Source organism: Spea bombifrons, chromosome 1 (assembly GCF_027358695.1).
Source record: "Spea bombifrons isolate aSpeBom1 chromosome 1, aSpeBom1.2.pri, whole genome shotgun sequence".
NCBI classification, from domain to species: Eukaryota; Metazoa; Chordata; class Amphibia; order Anura; family Pelobatidae; genus Spea; species Spea bombifrons.
Genome location: NC_071087.1, coordinates 99,472,977 through 99,493,056, shown reverse-complemented (window position 1 = coordinate 99,493,056; position 20,080 = coordinate 99,472,977). Strand labels below are relative to the sequence as shown.

General features: G+C 37.5%; 1 protein-coding gene across 4 annotated transcripts in view; it reads left to right on the top strand.

Annotated features, from left to right (window-relative positions):
- The window catches only part of SMARCA2 (SWI/SNF related, matrix associated, actin dependent regulator of chromatin, subfamily a, member 2), a 71,304-nt gene extending 51,562 nt beyond the window's left edge, over positions 1 to 19,742 (top strand). For 2 of the 4 annotated variants that reach the window (XM_053466255.1, XM_053466244.1), the window contains 8 exons: positions 1,953 to 2,030; positions 5,062 to 5,280; positions 10,334 to 10,551; positions 15,579 to 15,684; positions 15,849 to 15,950; positions 16,389 to 16,521; positions 17,007 to 17,149; positions 18,698 to 19,742. In XM_053466255.1, the coding sequence (XP_053322230.1) occupies positions 1,953 to 2,030; positions 5,062 to 5,280; positions 10,334 to 10,551; positions 15,579 to 15,684; positions 15,849 to 15,950; positions 16,389 to 16,521; positions 17,007 to 17,149; positions 18,698 to 18,733 (1,035 nt within the window). In that variant the 3' untranslated portion in view covers positions 18,734 to 19,742. Of the gene's footprint in view, positions 1 to 1,952; positions 2,031 to 5,061; positions 5,281 to 8,454; positions 8,563 to 10,333; positions 10,552 to 15,578; positions 15,685 to 15,848; positions 15,951 to 16,388; positions 16,522 to 17,006; positions 17,150 to 18,697 lie in introns of those variants that run through there. The other 2 variants (XR_008354244.1, XM_053466263.1) reach the window with 2 other exon arrangements.
- The last annotated feature ends 338 nt before the right edge of the window (positions 19,743 to 20,080 follow it).

Below are 20,080 nucleotides of genomic sequence, written 5' to 3'. Positions count from 1 at the left end.
CCCCATGGCTTGGCCATGTACTCAACACCATGCAGAAAATGATTTAGTAAATAAATATGCTGGTGTAATGAGACTGACATTTTAAATTGTTCCTCTTAGTAAGATTGGTCTACACATTATTAGAAAAACCACTGTTTGAGTATCGCATCGGTTTTGAGTATTACAGCGGTTTGAAACAAAACTTAAACACAATGTTGTTATCCTAGTCCCTGATTAGTCCCTCCAGTTTTGTTAATGGGAATCAGTACTAAACAGAATACCAGTTTTCTTCATTGTGATCTGTAGAGCCGCTTGGACGCCCTATACACTAGTATTTTAGAGTAGGTTATCACATCAGTGGTACAGTGATAATTCAAGGTCACCTTTTCTAGAACAGGATCCATTGGGAAAAGATGAACATGCTGTGTATGGGTATACCCAGTAGTGCTGCTTGACGCAAGTAAGGAGGCAGCCACCTGGAAAACCTTGGCTGTTTGTTTTACCACATGCAAAAATGGACATAATGAAGGATTTTTTGCCAAAAGTGTGTGGAACAAGAGGGTACCAATTTCTATGTAAGACCATACAACTTTTTGTTTTGTTAAGTTGCTGATTGTTGATTGGTTCAGGCAGCCCTTGTTGGCGAAGAGGATGAGAACTTAAAGACGACAATTGCTTCAATAGTGATCCTGCAACAGGCTGCTGCCAATCTCTGCAAGCACAAGATAGCACCCTATACTTACAGTGTGTGGCCGCCTGCATGAAACGCATGACATAAGTAGAAAAATGGAACGTGCGGCTGCACAAATCCAGCCAGCAGCGTCACGTACGCCATTTGGTCCCCACTGGCCTTAAAGTGCCAGGGCCACTTAGGCATCCCTAATTCAGCCCTGGCACACGCAATATGTAGTTTATAATTTAGTAGTTCTGAGTTTACTAGGCTGGGTGATGCATGATAAAATAAGCACTGCTTAGTTATTACTGCCCACTGTGGTATCTTAGAATTAATATGCTATAAACATATTGGATTATCATACATTTTTATATGGCTTCTATGTTGTTTGAGACATAAACAGGCAGAACAGGAGCAGGAGCATGACTATGACTTCAGGCGGGTAAAAGCTGTCAAGTTGTCCATTAAATGGAAATTACCTATTTACATGTTGTGCTGATACAAGAGAGCTGCATGTTAACATAGATGCCAATGTTGGGTGCACACTAAGCCTATCTTTAGTACCAGTATAATTACCCTGTATTGTGCGGATAATTTATCAAAATTTTAATCAAGCTGTAGTTAAATTCTTTGACCAAATATTTATTTTAAATCGGGAACCTCTCTCGGAGCCTGGAATGTTTACTTTTCTCTATTTATGTATTCAATGGATTGTCTGCGTTAAAATATAGAAATCTGATGTGAGCTATTGTGTCTTAAGATGTTCTTTGCATTGTGATCTTGCCATATTGTTTTCTTGTTTTTGTTTGTTTTTGGTAGTAGGCACAGTGTGTAATGGGTTTTTATGTAAGAAACATCACACTTTCCATTTACAACTTGGACATTGCTTGCTCTGTTCTGTGAATCTCACCACTTTTCCTTGGGGAAAGGCTGCTGTTTAGACACGCAACCAACATCTGAACTCTATTCCCTTAGAATGTTAATCAAGTGTCTGGCCTCTGTGTTACCATATCTGTGCTCTTGATGTTCAATTATCAGGCATTTCTTAACTGGCCTTCAAGAATGACTGGACGATACACAAATCTGTGTAGGCCCATACAAATTTTAGGCTATACATATTGCTAGCACATTGTATGGATTACATTTTCTGTGCCACAGTATCCAATCTGTCCATGATTTGTTAACTAATTCTCTTTATTCCCAGTAGGTGCTCCTGCACAGAATAATTCATAATTCAGCTCGGGCACTTTAATGTTCATGTTATATCTGTCTTTTGTTTCCTTCTGCTGTGCAAATTCAGGAAGAAGATGAAGTTCCTGATGATGAAACTCTGAATCAAATGATTGCACGAAATGAGGAAGAATTTGAACTTTTTATGGTAAGTCATGTTACCTTTTAGATACTTTTTTTTATTGAATTTTCAGTAAACACAAGACAACATAAATACAATACTTTGTTCAAAAACAAACCTGCAGTACAGGAAGGTTTCAACAAAATGTGCGTAAACTGCATAAAGAGAATGTTTGTGCCCTTTGATAGAAGATTTATTGCCGCTAGGTAGGGCTGTACAGAGTCTGTACAGACGTTTAAACTGCGACTGGATGGATACCTGGAAAAACATAATTTTCGGGGATATAATCTTTAATTATGGGGAAACAGCTTATTGATCCAAGGAGGAATCTGACTGCCGTTTTGGAGTCAAGAAGGAATTTTTTTCCCTGGTTAGTGCAAAATTGGAAAGAGCGAAACCGGGGTTTTTTGCCTTCTTTTGGATCAACAGCAACAAATTAACAGATATAGGAAAGGCTGAACTTGATGGACGCATGTCTTTTATCAGCCTATATAACTATGTAACTATGGTCATATCTTATCAGAATAAAAGTTTTACAAATGATCACTTCAATCTCTTTTAACCCCTTAATGACAAAGCCCGTACATGTACGGGCTCAAAATGCATTGTTTTCAACTGATTTAGGGACCGCCCATTGTCCTTAAGGGGTTAATAAATGGCTAAAAACAGCACCATATAATCTCAGTCTTTGTTATAGATATATATATATATACTATATGGACAAAAGTATTGGGACACACCTCTTAACAAAACCCTGACCTCAACCCCATCGAACACCTTTGGTATGAACTGTAACGGAAATTATGAGCCAGTCCTTCTTGTCCATCATCAGTGTCTGACCCCACAAATGCTCTACTGGATGAATGGGCAAAAATTCCTACAGAAATCCTACAAAATCTTATGGAAAGCCTTCCTAGAAGAGTGGAAGCTGGTATAGCTGCAAAGGGAGGACCAACTACTTATTAATGTCTATGTATTTAGAATGTGATTTCATAAAAGTCCATGTTGGTCAAGTGTCCCAATATTTTTGTCCATGTAGCGTGTATGTGTGAATATATCAATATATGTAGTATTCTGCCAAAGTTTTAATGCCATAAACTAAGAATGCTTTCATAAATGGACATGATATTGGTTTATATTTATCATTTAACAAAATGAGTAAACAGAAGAAAAATCTAAATCAAATAGATATTTGGTGTGACCACCCTTTGCCCTCAAAACCACATAAATTATTCTATGTACACTTGCACAACGTCGGGGATTTTTTAGGCATATAGTTTGGTGTATGATTAAACAATTAAACCATATGATGGAAGAATAAGCCAAGCTCAAAAGTCATACACCATGGCAAGACTTGGCTACACAAGATAGTTTTACTGTATCAGCAAGGTCTCTCCCAGTCAGAAATTTAAGGCAGACAGGGGATTCCAGATGTTCTGTCCAAGGTCTTTTAAAGAAGCACAAAAATGGGCAATGATGAGGAACGTAGACGCAGTAGTCGGCCAAGGAAACAGCAGATGAAAAAAGTCTAAATTTGAAATATTTGGCTGTAGCAACAAGCGGTTTGTTTGCTGAAGGGCTGGGGAGCGGTACAAGAATTAGGCAACAGTGAAGCATGGTGCAAGATTGAGGCTACGTTTCTGCAAATTAAGGCCTGGAAGTGATTTTATGCCCCTACAGAGCCCTGATCTAAACATCATCAAGTCTGTCTGGGATTACCTGAAAAGAGAGAAGCCGCTGAGGTGCCTAAATCCACAGAAGAACTGTGTTTAGTTCTCCAAGATGTTTGAAACAACCTACCTGTCAAGTTCCTTAAAAAAAAAACTTTGTACAAGTGTACATAGAAGAATTGATGCTATTTTGAAGGCAAATGGTTGTCACACCAAATATTGATTTGATTGAGATTTTGCTTCTGTTCACAAAAGTAAACTAAACTTGCCCAAAACTTTTACACAGAAACATATATATATATATCACACACACACACACATATATATATGACCCAGGCAACAGCAGTATAAACTGACTGTGACAAAAGGGCAACAAGACCTGGAGAGTACTAATATATTGGTCCTATTTTGGGGTTGGGTGATAGAGGAGCCAGGGTATATACTTACATTACAGGTTATGTTAACTAGGTATGTTTTTGCTCTTCCTACTATTTACTGCCATTTTGAGCTTTAAGTGAGGCTAGCCATAGATCTCAGCACTACTTTTTATTTTAAATAAGCATAGGTCACATAGGTGTTGCATCAGAACCTTTTCTCTAAGGAAGCCCCAAGCAGCTGTTTAATCTTCTTATATGATAACATCACCCCTGTTTTCAAGTAGACCATGAGGTATAAAACCTCCCTACACTGTGAAGATACTTAAATGGGACAAGGCATCATTAAATTGATTTTTACAAAGTGGGTGGAATAATCTGCAGATGGAGTGAGAAGCACTAAGGAATGGATGGGCAGACGGGACTGAACTGTTAACGAAGTTAAAAAGGGTATCTGGTATAATGACATAAATCTAGGGGCAAAGAAGTTTTGGGAAGGGAGAATAAATATATGGTTTCACAGTATAAGCATTTTCTAGATTTTCACAATAGCAGTTTGCAAGTAAAACAAGTTGGATAACTGTATGCATAAGGGAATGTATTATTTGCATGTACGTGAATGGCAAAGCCGTCTTCAGTGACCAATGTTGTCTATACATATGTGACTAAATGACTTTCTATGGTCTCTTCTGAATGCGTTGCATTGCTTCCTGGATTGGCACCAAGTGCTTAATAAAACTATATCCATCAAATGCAATAAGATACTAGGTACTGGTTCATCATTTATTATAGCTTCTTTTGCATTCTGGTGCATGTAATATAATATTTAGTACATTCTCGTGCCATATCATAATTTTGTAGTAATTCTAGGTAATCATTGTCTTCCTAGAACATGTGCACATGGAGGGCAGTGTATCCATCATACTGTGTGTCATATCTAGGCAAGAACATTACATACAGAGCTTTTGCATTAAGTAATCCTTGCATAACCTCCATTTTACCTTTATTCCATAGCGTATGGACCTGGATCGGCGTAGGGAAGATGCCCGTAATCCAAACCGCAAACCACGTCTGATGGAAGAAGATGATCTGCCCTCATGGATCATTAAAGATGATGCTGAAGTTGAGAGGCTCACTTGTGAAGAAGAAGAGGAAAAGATGTTTGGAAGAGGCTCTCGCCAGCGTCGAGATGTGGATTATAGCGATGCCCTCACGGACAAACAGTGGCTTAGGGTAAGCTTTTTTGGTCTTGAAAGCTTGCAGAAGAGGCAGTTAGATCTGTTGATTTTGCACCATCGTTGTATAATAACAAAGACCAGAGAACAACTGGGCACAAATAAACAGAGGAATATAAGTAAGGTCTGGTGATTTATAATGTTTATTGGTTTCCAGAAGCTTCGAAATATGTGTCCTGTTGATGTTTTTTTTTGTTTTTGTTTTTTGGAGACCAGTCATAGTGTCAGATTTTATATAAATATTATAAAATGTTACCCACACACTTCAGAGAATGGGACTGCAGCCCAGACAAATCTAGAGAAAAAAAATTGGCTTCAGAATTTATAAAGAGCTCAGAGATAGATTTTAAAGGGATATTCTAACTCTATCCTGTGCTGTTGGCTTATACACCAAAGTATATGTTGCAGTTTAGTATACACCGTTACTGAGTGCATGCGTTCTCTTTAATGTCTGCCTTTCCCGATATGGCTTGTCTCATATTGGGAAGTGCTAGCTATGCAAGTTCTGTCTACACCAAAGCTAAAACTGCAGAATTTGTCCCACAAGATGGAAGTATTGGTAAAGCTACTATATGTAGCTTATGCCAAAGTTTATTTGGGTACCTATCAATGTCAGTCTAAAGCTCAAGTTGAAACCAAGCTGACAGAGACAATCACAGTCACTTGTAAGCAGTAACCCATAAACCCTCAGTATATTATCATCCAATATGTCTGTGTCTGCCCCGACAACCATTGTGAAAATTTTAGAGCCATAAAGCACTTCATATTAGGTCATAACCAGATTATTAATTGTATTATTTGTTAATTCTTTCAGAAGAAGTGTCTACGTTTTTCTGACTCATGTACTGAAACATTTAAAAATTATTTTCGCAAAAAGTTCAAGTTTTACAATGTTTCTAACTCAATTTAGGAAGGTTACAGGCATGATGTGTATCTAACTATTTCTATACATATATCAGAGTTATATATCAGAGTTTGCTGAGTATGAGAAACCCAACACTAGGGTAAGGCTTTACTGTTATTATATGTAAATGTCTAGCTTTGGGGAAATGTTTTGAGTTGGGGTTTAGATTATTGACATGAGTATTCACTCAGTAAACTTGTTTGTGAATCATACAGAGAGCGTAGTTATGTCAGTACGCTGTCTACATCATAATTGGGAGTACTTAATTGAAAATATAGACTATGACCTGTATATGTGTAAGGAAATGGCTAAATTGTTTCTGTGTTTTTGGATGATTTATATCGATTCATGGATTGACCTTGCTTTCTTTGTGCAATTGGTTCTTAGTCTCAGGGCTGATTTTCTGAAACAAAACATACCACATCTCTTAGTTTTGTCTACTAGGCATGGCACAAGCTTAGGTTTCTCTTATTCACTGGTGTCCCATACACAGTAAGGTCTGATGCCTGCTGATGAACATCTAGCTGGTTTGTCCTTCTACTGGGTTGTCTACCCTAGCGAAAAAGCAACTGTGCTTGGTCTATCTAATGTACTATATTTTGGGACAACAGTAGTTAAATATTGTGTTTTTGTGTATGGTGCACTCATATTGATGCATAAGTGACTAAGATACTGAAGAATGTCTCCTGAAGTAATTTAAAACCCATAAAACCTTTTGCATCTGGTTCAGATTATGTCGTTATTACCATATTAATGGTTGAATTGTGTGTCTGTCAGGGTCCTTATTGTTTCTATAATTATAGCACAGCTTGGGAGCTTTGTCTTGGATCCTCGTTCTGTAATATACATGTAGACTGAGACTGGATCAAATCGTGTTGTCTGCGTCGGTCTGCAAGGGGTTAAACCTTTTCCCGTTCAGTCCTTGTGCCTCCCTTTCCATTCACCTCGCTAAATTGGGAAGCCGATCAGCAGGAGAGGCGTCACCGTGTTGAATAAGGTCTCGCTGCAGCACGTCACCAATCAGAAATGTGGGATTTGTCTTTGTGATTTATAATTACCGTGCTGAAGATTTGGATGGGCATTCTCTGTTCTCTTTCTGTTTTGTTTCATGGCACCCTTAATCACTGAAAGTCTAGCCTTGTATAGTAAGTTGTTCTTTGGAGTCCAGTTGTCTGTATCGTATACACACATTATCGTTAAAAGCATCATATCGTGCAGCGAGGCTGCAGCCGTTTCCATTTTACCGTCTCCATGGCTTACAAAGAAAGCATGCATTTTTCGATATTACACCCAAAATCCAGCCTTTTTTTTTCCAGCTATGTTCAATCTAAGGGATCATTTCTGTTGTCATTTTAATGTCCCTGATTGCTAAATATTTGCTGTCAGCCTTAATATTGTGAATAGAAACAGGATTAGCACACCGTCTTTCATGCACATGCTGTTGTATAGTTATTTCCACGCAGATTTGCATGCATAAATAGTGGTAAATTAAGAAAAAAAAAATCCAAAAACTGTGCTTTTGCAAGACTGAGGGGTTTGTTTGTTTTTGGTGGGGGACGGTAGAATATTAATCCAAAACCAAAAATGGCTAATTATATTTTGAACGATTGTCGTCGGAGATTTTTTTTTTTTTTTTTAAGTCTATGGAAGTATCTGTCTATAGCTGTATGTGTGTTTGTGTATTTTATTATATGCACACAGTGTGTGTGTGTAGGCATGCATTATATTATGCATATCTGCATGATAATGACGTAATGAGAGCAAGGACGAATCTTATTAAAAATCTGAAGTCGGATCGCGCTGACTTTTTAAAATAAGGGTAGCTTTTCAAGTCACCTCTTCCCCTGCTCGAGAGATCATGCACCTGTTCAAAAGTGCAAAGCTTTATGGAAACACGTCACTTTAACAGTGCTGAAAAACTATGCCCAAGGTAACTATGATACCCCGCCGCCCGCACAAATATTTCCATTGCCCCAGGTTTTCCTGTCGAGCCGATGTTAGCCTTGTGTCTCTTTGTCATTAAACGACTGGTCCAAAGAAGGAATGCCCGTGATGCTAATCTTATTCTTGTGCCTGGAATAACAAGGATAAATATGATAAGTAGTTGTCAATATTAAAGCAGGGCTGTAGGGAGAAAGCTTTAGGCCTTGTGGTAGGTAGAATGAAGCAGCAGATTTGAGTATCACAATGCTCTGGGTATTACATTTTCAGTAAAAATAAAATTACTTGTATATGAAAACATAGCCTTTCCCCGGCTCCTTTTTTTTTCTTCCTGATCAGCTGATGAAGAGGCTAGCAGCTCGCTGCTTTGCTGGCTTGTTAATTTTGTCCCCACTAACTGTGATTTCCGATAGCCGGCCTGCCGATAGTGGTAAGGTAAATATCCTCCTTTTTTTTTTTTATTGTCGTCTCGAAGATTCTCGTAGAAGTTGTATCTTCAGGCGTGTGTAGGTGTGTGACACACGAAAAGCTGGTGTTCATTTGCTGTTCATCTGAGTGCTTAAGGAGAGCAAATCGATTAACTATTCACCGCCTAGTATGCTGCATTTTGTACTAGAATTTCAGGCTACCAGACATGCAGGGTATGCTCTCCTTCTCTCCTTTCTCTTCTATTATTTTCCTTTGTTTGTAATTATCCGGTAGATGCAGTGACATGGGAGGTAGGGTTTTAGCCACATGTATATTAATGATATGGTCTTTTTTTATTATTCTAATTGGTCACATTTTAACCGTCTATGGCGATGGTGTCTGAAATCTAGAAGCACGATGGAAATTGACTTTTGATTATTAAGGCCTAGTCTCGAGATGTCCCAGAGGATTTGCTGTACATGTTTCTTCACCGGGTTTAGACATTGCAAGAATCCATGGGAACAGGTCTTCTGTTAATCTGCCAGGTCCGAGGATTTTCCTCCCTTTGTCCAGCTTTGTCTCTCTTTTTTTCTCTCGTCTCACTGATAATTTACACAATTACCGGTAGTTCTCCGTAGGCATCAGAATATTGCATGTGAAGCAAGCGTGGTGCGTTCATGTGTATTCGTTTTTCTCACTTGATGGCAAATAAATATTGGCCATGTTTGGTGCTGTGAAAAAGTAAAGGTAATTGCCTTTTGATTAGGCTTCTTTTCAGCGGCTGTCATCCTCTGATAAACATTTGTATGCAGACAACAATATTTAGACTTGTGACAAATGTGTTTGCATTATATGCGTTCGAGTTTGTAGTGTGTGTGCAGAAGTTGCAGTTTGCAGATAACCTCACATAACCTGTGTGTAGAACAATACATATGTTTTTCTCATTTTTCATAGATTAACTGATGCAGCTCACATTTATTTTTTGGATTAATTTAGTTCTATGTACTGTCAACTTACATACTATATTTTTAGGTAAGAATGTTGTATAGGGATGTAGTAGAGCTGCTCATGTGGAGTAAAAGATATCCTATGATTACTGATTGCGCAATTAACACAATTAACATATAAGGATCCAACCATTCACGTTTCTTCTTGCAATACAAGGGAAAAGGTTATTTCGTGTCTACGCTGTGATCCACCAGTTGGAAGGCATGTTGCCATTATTTTTCATATATATATTCGTGGATATTGATATCAGAAACTTTCCTATAGTATGTATGATTTAATGTTTCAAGAAAGTGTGTATCCAGCCCTTATGTTTTTGGAACACCGAAGTTGATACAAGATCCAGACAACGCTTTAATGTTACCTTGTGGCTGTATTCTGAAGTTATTTTTTACTAACTAAATGCAGCATTAGAAATACCATTCATACCAGGCATCATACTCAGACTTTTCCCAGAAATTATTATATAATTAATATGCTTTGCAGTATAATGTCCCATATATAATTACTTTCCCTTGCATACTTTACTGAAGAAATTGTGTGGGAGTCAACAAATCATTGGGTGGCAGAGCATAGGTTGTAAATGTGAAAATTGCAGTGTAATTATGTATACATAGTATTCCATATGTTAATGCTTGAGTACTACCCTTGTATATTAAAATGTGTAGGATTACATTGGAAATATGCCATACTTGGTAACACAGTTTGTAAAGATGATAAGAATAAGGTCCGTGCAGACATCTCATGTATGGGAAAGTTGTATGTCTTTCAAATACAAGCTTTCTTTCTTCAGGCTATCGAGGACGGCAATTTGGAGGAAATGGAAGAAGAAGTACGGTTGAAGAAGCGCAAGCGAAGAAGAAATGTTGACAAAGATTCTGTTAAAGAAGATGGGGAAAAGATCAAGAAGAGAAGGGGGAGACCTCCTGCCGAAAAATTATCTCCAAACCCACCCAAGCTGACCAAACAGATGAATGCTATAGTTGATACAGTAATAAACTACAAGGATAGGTAACCATGTCTTTATTCATAAAATCTTACGTAAGGTTTCCGTATTGAGGAATATACAACATAACCTTTAAAAATCAGGAATAATTGTATGATCCAGTAAGGTGGGTAGTAGAGGTAGAAGAGCCAACCCCGGCATGGCATTGTCTGCACCATAAATGAACCTGGGTTGTGGAGTCACGGAGCAAACTGAGGCTACTCCTGCTCTGCAGTTTTATGTTCTAATAGAGTCCTTCAGGAGGGGAAGATCTTAAGTCAGTTCCGACTTGCACTTCCCTTCCTGCAGCCGCTGAACTTGCATTGGGCTCACCTGGGATTAACAGGTAGGTGTAAATATGATCCTTAATGAGCAGTAAATACCGTTCTCATTAAGTTGTCTCACTACTGACAGATTGATTTTTTTCTTTACTGGGTCCTTGGATTGTTTTGTCCGGGTGAGCACTTTTAGTTTATGCAATAGCAGCAGGTAAGGGAATGTTAACCAAAAAAAAAAATCAATTTTAGATCCCAAAACAAAGGTAAAACACTAATACTAGTCATGTTAGTTGGAGACATTTTGCAATATACATATTAATAATGTAAATATATTTAAGCTGTTCTCAAAACATACCCAACTGTTTTATTGTGTTATTCTGTTCCTGCCGTGTGTAAGGAGAGGTTATCTGACACATACTACCTATAGTAGACTTTAAGTCGAGTGGAAATGTATGTAACCTTGTAGATTTCTGGAGCCCTGCGAGCTATATTTATATGACATGTTTGATTGCATTCTGACACATTAGTATTGTATAGTTTGGTAAACCGACATACAATGCTGTTAAAAAGTATTTACCCCTTCCCGCATCACGTTTAATTGTTTCAAATTATCCAACTAATTTTAATATAAAACAAAGACAACATAGTTGATAGTTTCTTTTTATTAAAGGTAAAGAGTTAATCAAAACCTGTATCACCCATGTGAAAATAATTGCCGCCTAAACCTAATAACCGGTTAGGCCATACTTGGCAGCAATAACTGCAATCAAATGTTTGCTATAACTGGCAATGAGTCTTTTACATTGCTGTGGAAGAATTTCGACACTCTTTTTGGCACAATTGTTTTAATTCAATTACACTGGATGGCTTACGAGCATGAACTGCATTTTTAAGGTCATGCCACAACATCTCAATCGGATTAAAGCCAGGACACTCCAACACTTCATTTTGTTTCTTTTGAGCCATTCAAAGGTTGTCCCACAGCATAACCCAGCTGCGTGCAGAATTTATGGCTCCATCAAATATATCAAAGTCTCCCAGGTCCTGAAACAGCAAACCAACCCCAGACCATCACACCATCACCACCATGTTTGACTGTTGGTATGATGTTTTTTTGTGTGTAATTTATGTGTTAGCTTTACGCCAGATGTAACAGGACAAATTTCTTACAAAAAGTTCACCCATCAGTCTACAGAATAGTATCTAAAAAGCGGTGCGGGGTCATCAAAATCTTTTTTTGACAAATGTGAGACAAGCATTGCGTTCTTTCTGGTCAGCAGTGGACACAACTCTAACATGGATACCCTTTAGGCACAGTCCTTCTTATTGTGGAATCGTAAACACAGACCTTAACTGAGGAAAGTGAATCCCGCAGTTCTTTGAGTCATCAGTGCCTTCTTGGAGGAATTTTGATAGGCCGGCCACTCCTGGGAAGGATCACCACTGTTCCAGGTTTTGTAGATAATCCCAGAAATGGCTTTGTTACACTTTCCAGACTGATAGATGTCTCTCATCTGTTATTGAATTTCCTAGGATTGCGGCATCATGTGCTGCTTTTTGAGACATTTTAGCATACAATGGTCTCATTAGACATTGCGCAGAATTCCCTCATGCATTTAAAAGGGAAACAACGTGGGAATTTAAGGTTGACTTCTCAGCTCTCTGTGTGTGCAATGTGCCCAGAATTGGACAAAAAGCCGTGTCTACTAGAGTTCCCTTCATGAAGCCAAGTTCTTGATGGGGAATACAAATGCGAACCTTAGATTCGGAGTTTTGAATGACAGTTTGTCACAAATCAGCAGCCAATATTACCAAAGCTGCCATTTGGTGCATGTTGTTTTTTTGTGTTAATACACAGTATGCATTTTCCAAAACTGCGTTAGAATGACTGTTCAATGCCATGCGTCATAGATTAAACAAATATTGAACTTTATAGATATGATAATCTTTGTTGAGCGCAACACCATGTCCTAATATAGCTTGAGTCTTGGTCTCTCTCTCAATGGGGTTATATTTAGCCCTCTGTGTGCCAGGTACATGGGAGATAGCAGGCAAAGTGGGCTCATACACGCAGCTACAAACCTCCCTCTCAACCCTTTTGTGGGATAGGACGTACTATTACATCCTCTAAAACATGCTTTAGAAAACAGAGGATGTAATAGTACTATGTTTTTTGCACTTCATGGAAATTAGTAAGAATACACAAAAAACAGTGAAAAGGTTCCCAAAGGGTCTGTCCAGACCCTCCAGTAGCCTCTGCAGGCTGATCAAAGGTAGTGCGAACATCAATACCTTAGAAACAAAAAAACCCTTCTATAAAAAAAAACTTTTTGGGCCCAATCCAAAGTACAAAAACTATAATAACGGTGTAGTATATAAAAAAACACTACTAAAATAATAACACATTTGTTTTAAAAAAAATTAAGAACATTTAAAAATGTAAAAATACCGGTAGTTGCCCAAACCTTGTTTCCCTCCAACTACCAATATACGGTACCTTTTTTTTGTTTGTTTTTTGCCCCAATGCAAAGTTCGAGAATAATGAAAAAAAAAAGTTTAGTGTGTAAAATAAAAAAAACTATTCCATGTTGGGTATTAATCTACTCGGGAGATGTTGATGAACATAAATAAGGGGGGGATATCAGTGGAACCTATCCTGTGGAAGTAATCCTAAGTATTTTTTTATTTTTATTTACACAGCCAGTATTAAGAGGGAGCTCCATCTCAAGTCTCTGTCTAGTTAGAAGTAAAGTAAAAAAATAAAATAAAAATAGATCACTGCCAATATGCTACCATGGTAACCAATTACTTTTTTTAGTGGTTGACTTCAATTGTTTAGGGATTTTTTTGTGTGTTTTTACCATTATTTCTTGTGGATATGTTGCCTTTGGCTGCAAATGTTTTTGTTGTTTTGCTTTTTATTTTTTTTGTGGCTTTCCCAAAAGCCTGAAAGACTACAAATGGCTCAAAGACTTTTCAAGTGCCAGAATTCACATACTGATTTAGCTATGTGTTATTGTTGTCCATTTTTTTAAATATTTAAAAATATTTCTGACCGTATTCTAGAAGAGTTGTTTTTGAATGTGTGTTATCGCGCCTGCTATTGTATTGTTTATATTACCGCTTTTCTTATTTGCTTAGTGGGGCCCCTTAAGAGAACAATACTTGATATAGAATATTTTCCGTGGCCAAATATCTGTGTCTTTTGGAGTCACGGCATTTACTCTAGTGTGAGTTCAATAGTAAATTTTATTATATTTTCTGCGTTTTATTTCTTTTATTCTTTTGCTTGCATGATTACAGAATTTAACACTTTGTTTTGTATGTCTAAACTGTCTTACATTAAGACCTGTGTCTACAACCACATTTATCGGATAAATTTGCCAAGGAGCTTTAATGATAATTATTTTATTCCTCTTACATTCTTCCTTAGAATTCCCCTTTGCATGAACTAGCCGGCTATCATATCAATTAAAAAATGAATAGCAATACTTAGCCACAGACCAAGCAGGTGAAATGATTCAATGTGGGTTTTTTGTTTTGTTTTATGCATAGACCTTAAGGCATTATGTCTTTGCAATTGTGAACAGACATATCAGTCTCATAAAAGGACTGAACATTTGTGCACTCGCCCTTGTGCCCATTAATGCGTTCACCTCTTTCTATGGCAGGCATCTTCCTGTTGCCTGGAAACCATAGTTGCACTGCAGCATGCGCTTCCCATGCACACTGAAAACAAAGCAAGAATTTGATTTTTTTTCAGCAAATTGACATTGCCTATGCAGCCATTTATGCTTTGTTATCCCAGCATTATACCCATGTTGTATATTCAAGGAGGGACACTAGAATTGTTTTCCCATATAAGGTCAGAATTTCACTTTCTTACGAATCATAAAAATCCTCATAGATATATTGTTTTCCATATCTCATATTGGATTATATGTGTATTTTTTTTTGCCTTTTATGCAAGATAAGTATACCTACTCCATTTTAATTATCAATCCATTTTCTGTATGTGATGACAGTATAAAGCAGTGGTGTGCATAGTTATTAGCACGTCTTCTTTCGTCATTGTCACCGTTTATGTATCTGGTGTTTTAAAACCGGTGCGCCAGGTCCATTCCTGCTATTGTTTGTTGTTGAAAGGATGTATTTTGCGCATCTAATCAATGTTTCATCCTGTCTACCAGGAGATGGCGTACGAGGCAAAATAATTCTCCTAGTGACTGTATGTTGTTGTTGTTGTTGTTTTTTTTAACTCATTGAAGATTTTAAATCATTCAAGTAGCAGTGTGTTTATTGTTTTTTTGCTGAAGAGAGTGTATATGTAGGTATTTAATTTAATCTAAAGGTTTGTGCTGGCCAATATGAGGGTCCAGATGGGGCACCGCTCAGTGCCTATGGTACCTCTCCTGTACCAGGGCTTTTTGCAGGCATCCAGACAGACTCTATTTGTGGAATATGAACACCTCATTTTGCTTCACGTGACAGGATGAGCCAGTAAGAATTTCTTTTTATAGCTGGAAGTTACAGTCTGTAAGAGCGGAAGCTGTGTTGGTCTCTGCTTGTCAGGAAAAGACAAGGCTCGGAGTTGATGTATCCCCCCCCAGCCAGCAGCCTGCAGTCACAGGAACAGAGACTGCATTTTTTTTTGCAGCCAATATTATGGATTGTCACCTGTAAACACTAATAATTTTGTGAAAACGGTTAGCCGACTGAACAGTTACTTCATAGTTATGTCGCAGACAAAACATTAAACATTTATTTTCTTCCAGCTCTGGTCGGCAGCTGAGTGAAGTTTTCATACAACTTCCATCTAGAAAAGAATTACCAGAGTATTACGAGTTGATTCGAAAACCTGTTGACTTCAAAAAAATAAAGGTATGTATATGTTTTTTTTAAATCAGATTAAATAGCAAACCAAAATTGTTTAGTTGTACTTATTTTTATCTGTCCACATAACCAGCCTGTGCATGTGCATGTGTGTGTGTGTGTGTGTTTTCATTTGTATTTCACTGTTTTTATTTTTTTTTTCTCGCCAAAAGGAAAGGATTCGCAATCACAAATACAGAAGTATAAGCGACCTTGAGAAAGATGTCATGTTATTATGCCACAATGCACAGACGTTCAATTTGGAGGGTTCCCAGGTGAGTCTTGCATGTTACGGGGTGCGGTCATAGTCTACCTCCTTTCTTCACTTACTAAAGAGTTCCTGTAGCTTTATTGGAAGTTGACAGCTTTTGTTGTGGGTTTTTTTGACTTAGATTATTCATGATTTTGCAAAAATTACATGGATAGATTTTTTTTTCAGTTAAAAGATTCTCCATAAAAATTTACCTTATTTATAACACAGATTTATAGAAACAGAAATGGCTTTCTGCTTCTGTACACAAGCCCATACAAATGCGTTTATGTGTGTGTTTGTATCTATGACTCGGGTCAATAAGTAGTTTAATCCCAAAGGTATTAAATGCATGTACATTTTCCCACAAAAAATCAAATGTAATGGGACCAAAGAGCTGTGTTTATCGATTATAGGACACTGACCTTAGCCGGCGCTGAGTTTATATCCTACTGTATTTTAGATCTATGAAGATTCCATTGTCCTACAATCCGTCTTCAAGAGTGCAAGACTGAAGATTGCTAAAGAGGAAGAGAGTGAAGATGATAGCAATGATGAGGAAGATGAAGAGGATGACGATGAATCAGAGTCTGAATGTACGGACACTTGTTTACATTTTATGCCTTCATAATTAATATATGTATTGATGAGCAAATGAGCAACAGTTTTTTCCCTCCCTGGCCCCCCTGTTTAGTCTTATGTACACAAGTTTTTATTTGTATTGCTTGTTATACTACCATTCCTTTATTGGGGATATATATATATATATATATATATATATATATAGTCATTAGACTATTCTGTAGATTGCTAAGGCGATAAGACAATATTTAAATCTTTGCACCAATATCATTTAATAAATAACTCCCATTTCCTTTTGGAATTGTAACTGCATTACAATGTTTGCTTCATTCAGGACTACATGTTTAATTCATGAAAACAAGTTAAAAACCTAAGAAAGCTGTCCATTTTCTATTCCTTTTTATGTTTTTAAACTATATTAGCTGCAGAGACATCATGGTTACAATGAGGTTTTATTATAAAAAAGTATTTACAAATTTCTGAAATGGTCTCCCAACAGCAAAATCTGTGAAAGTGAAAATTAAATTGAATAAGAAGGATGAGAAGACCCGTGACAAAGGAAAAGGAAAGAAACGCCCCGGTCGTGGAAAAGCAAAGCCGGTTGTGAGTGACTATGACAGTGATGAGGATCAAGATGAGAATGTAAGTTTTATGTATCTTAATTTTTAATACCTGCTTTCATTATTGTTCTAGGATGGCAAGCTCAGTGTTAAACAGTCCTAATAGCCAAGAAGAAATAGTTTTTTGTTTTTTTTTTTAGTAATGTATTGAACTACTTCAGTAGAAAACAAATACCGTATTTAATCGATTATAAGACAAGGTTTTTTTCAGAGGTCTGACTATGAGACTAAGATCCAGATCCCCCGCAACGCTGCTGGGGACCTGGATCCTCCTGTCTGGTAACCCCCCCCCCCCAAACTTACCGGTGCTTCTGACTCCCTGCAGTGTTGTCCGGGCAGCGGGTAGGCAACTTCCACTGCAGCCAGAAGGCAGTGCGGTTAGCAGCGAGAGTTTTCTGCGTCCATCGACTTCCCCGACGGTCAGAGAGGAGAGTTCTCTCTGACAGTCGGAGGGTGTATGCTCGATGGACGCAGACAACCCCCGCTGCTAACCGCACCTCCTTCTGGCTGCAGTGGAAGTCAGAAGCACCGGGGAGGGGTGTTAAGTGGGGGGCATAAGGCATTTCTGTAGGCAGAGTGCTCTGTGATATGCCTTTTAACCCCCTTAATGCCACTCTGCCTCCAGATATGCGTTTTAACCCCCTTTATGCCACTCTGCCTCCAGAAATCCCTTTTAACCCTCTATACGCAACTCTGCCTCCTGAAATGCCTTATACCTCCCTATAGGGTTAGAAGGCATATAATGGGGCACAGTGGCATTTAGAGGGTTAAAGGGCATATCATGGGGCACAGTGGCATATAGGGGGTATAAGGAATTTCTGTGGCAGAGTTGCAAGCCTGGGGCCAGATGTGCATAACTGAGGGGCAGGTTGGAAAATAAAAGGAAATAAAAACAAATTTTTTTTTTTCTCTCAATGATAGCTTTTATTTAAAAAAAAAAATAGTTTACATAGTTTACATGAATTAACATTTACTAGTAAAACTTTTTTCCTATAGGGTCGTCTTATATTCAGGCTTTTTCTTTTTTTCCTAAATTAATATTCATATTTTGGGGGTCTTATAATCAAGCAAATGCGGTAGCCTTTGCTAGCGAATAAAATACTTTTTTCATGTTAGTGGATAATGTCCTCTAAATTTGTTAAGTTATTGTGAGTATTTGTATTTGTGTATCACAAGTTAACTTACATATTAATTGTAGAGATGTTTCCTTCATTTCAAAATTGTGTCCCAGCAATTTAATTTGTTAAACAGTCTTATGTAAGTAAGAGTTGTAATTGAAGTTAGAGGAAAGACATATGAGAAGACGTCATCTTGAAATCAACTAAATTATTAATTTATATATTTTTTTTTATTGGAGGTTGATATGAACCAGTATCTCAATATTGTTGTGCTTACATTTACTGTTCCAGACTTAGTTAGTAGCCTAACTTTCTGTCTAATCCTGTTCTTATTGACCAATGTTAATGGCAATAGGTAATTAAGGATGCTGTGTTTCACATTGTGCCTGTAAGGTTGTGTATTATATTTCTCTATATAATTTACTAATAGCTATTTTCTTTATTTTCTCTAGGACCAGTCAGAAGGAAGTGGAAGTGATGACGAGTGATCTTCTTATGGCCCATTTTTGGGGCAGAATTCAGTTTCAACCCATTCTCTGTGTTTTTTTCTAAAATAAACAATGGGGTTGTTTCTGTATGTTCATCGTTCTAGAAGTTAAACTTAGAATAGTGTCAAACAAAACTGGTATCAGTGTGTAAAAAAAAACTAAACATCCTTTGTAAAATATTGTGACCAATACGGGCCGGCCAACATGAAACAAGTTTTTGATGGAAAACTGTGGATCAATAATATATTTCTGTGGTCATGTTCAATGGGGGGGAAATGGTTTCTCTCTGTCTGATTTCATACATCGAGGTGCAGCTATAACATCGCAAAACTGAAGACATGAGATTTTGTAGCAGTGTCTATCGGGACAAAACAACAAAGTAACTGGTTCTTTTATTTTTCGTCAGGCAATTTTTAGCGGTTTTACGTTGCTGTGGTTCAGTATTTTTTATTGTTATTGTATTTCGTCTTGTTTTTAGTTTCCCATCATTATTGTGGTGCATGTATGCAACTTTAAATGCTAGTTAACCCTTTTGGTGCTGAATGGGCCAACAGTATATTGCTTTGAATGCATAGGCTCAAACAGCTCGCTCAAACAGGTGTTAAATTGCAGTAGTTATATTCCATTATGTCTCCCTTCCCGTTTTTTCTCCTTCCCTGTTTGTTTTTTCATTTTACCTTTTTTTAATTAAAACTATTTGATTGCAGTTTGTCTAAAATCTATATAAACTAAATAATCAGTTGTTTTTTTTCTTTCGTTTTACTATTTCTACTTGTTATGAAGTTTGGATAAACTTGTTATTAAGTGTTGCAAAATATACTTAGTGTAATGGAACGCTTATCTTTGCCCCCCTTCCCTCCTCTCCTTATTCATACTGACCTTTGTCACCAATGTGGATAATCAGCTTTTCCCTAAAGTGTACTTAATCTTTGCTTTCTTTGCACAATGTCTTTGGTTGCGATTCATAAGCCTGAGGCAAATAAAATTCCAGCAATTTTGAGAGAAAAAATACCTTGTGCTTTCTTTCTAAAAATGAAACTGACATTACAACTAACATTGTTACTAATTTATAGTAAAACTGTTCACACATCTTTCACCCAAGAAATTTGATCTGCAGCTAACGGAGTTGGCCACTAGGGGCTCTGTTACACTTGCCATTGTGGTGTTAGTATTCTTATTATTACCGTATTTGCTCGATTATAAGACGAGGTTTTTTCCAGAGCAAATGCTCTGAAAAATACCCCTCGTCTTATAATCAGGGTCGTCTTATAATCAGACCTCAAATAGGTCTGATTATGAGACTAAGATCCAGATCCCCCGCAGCGATGCAGAGGACCTGGATCCTCC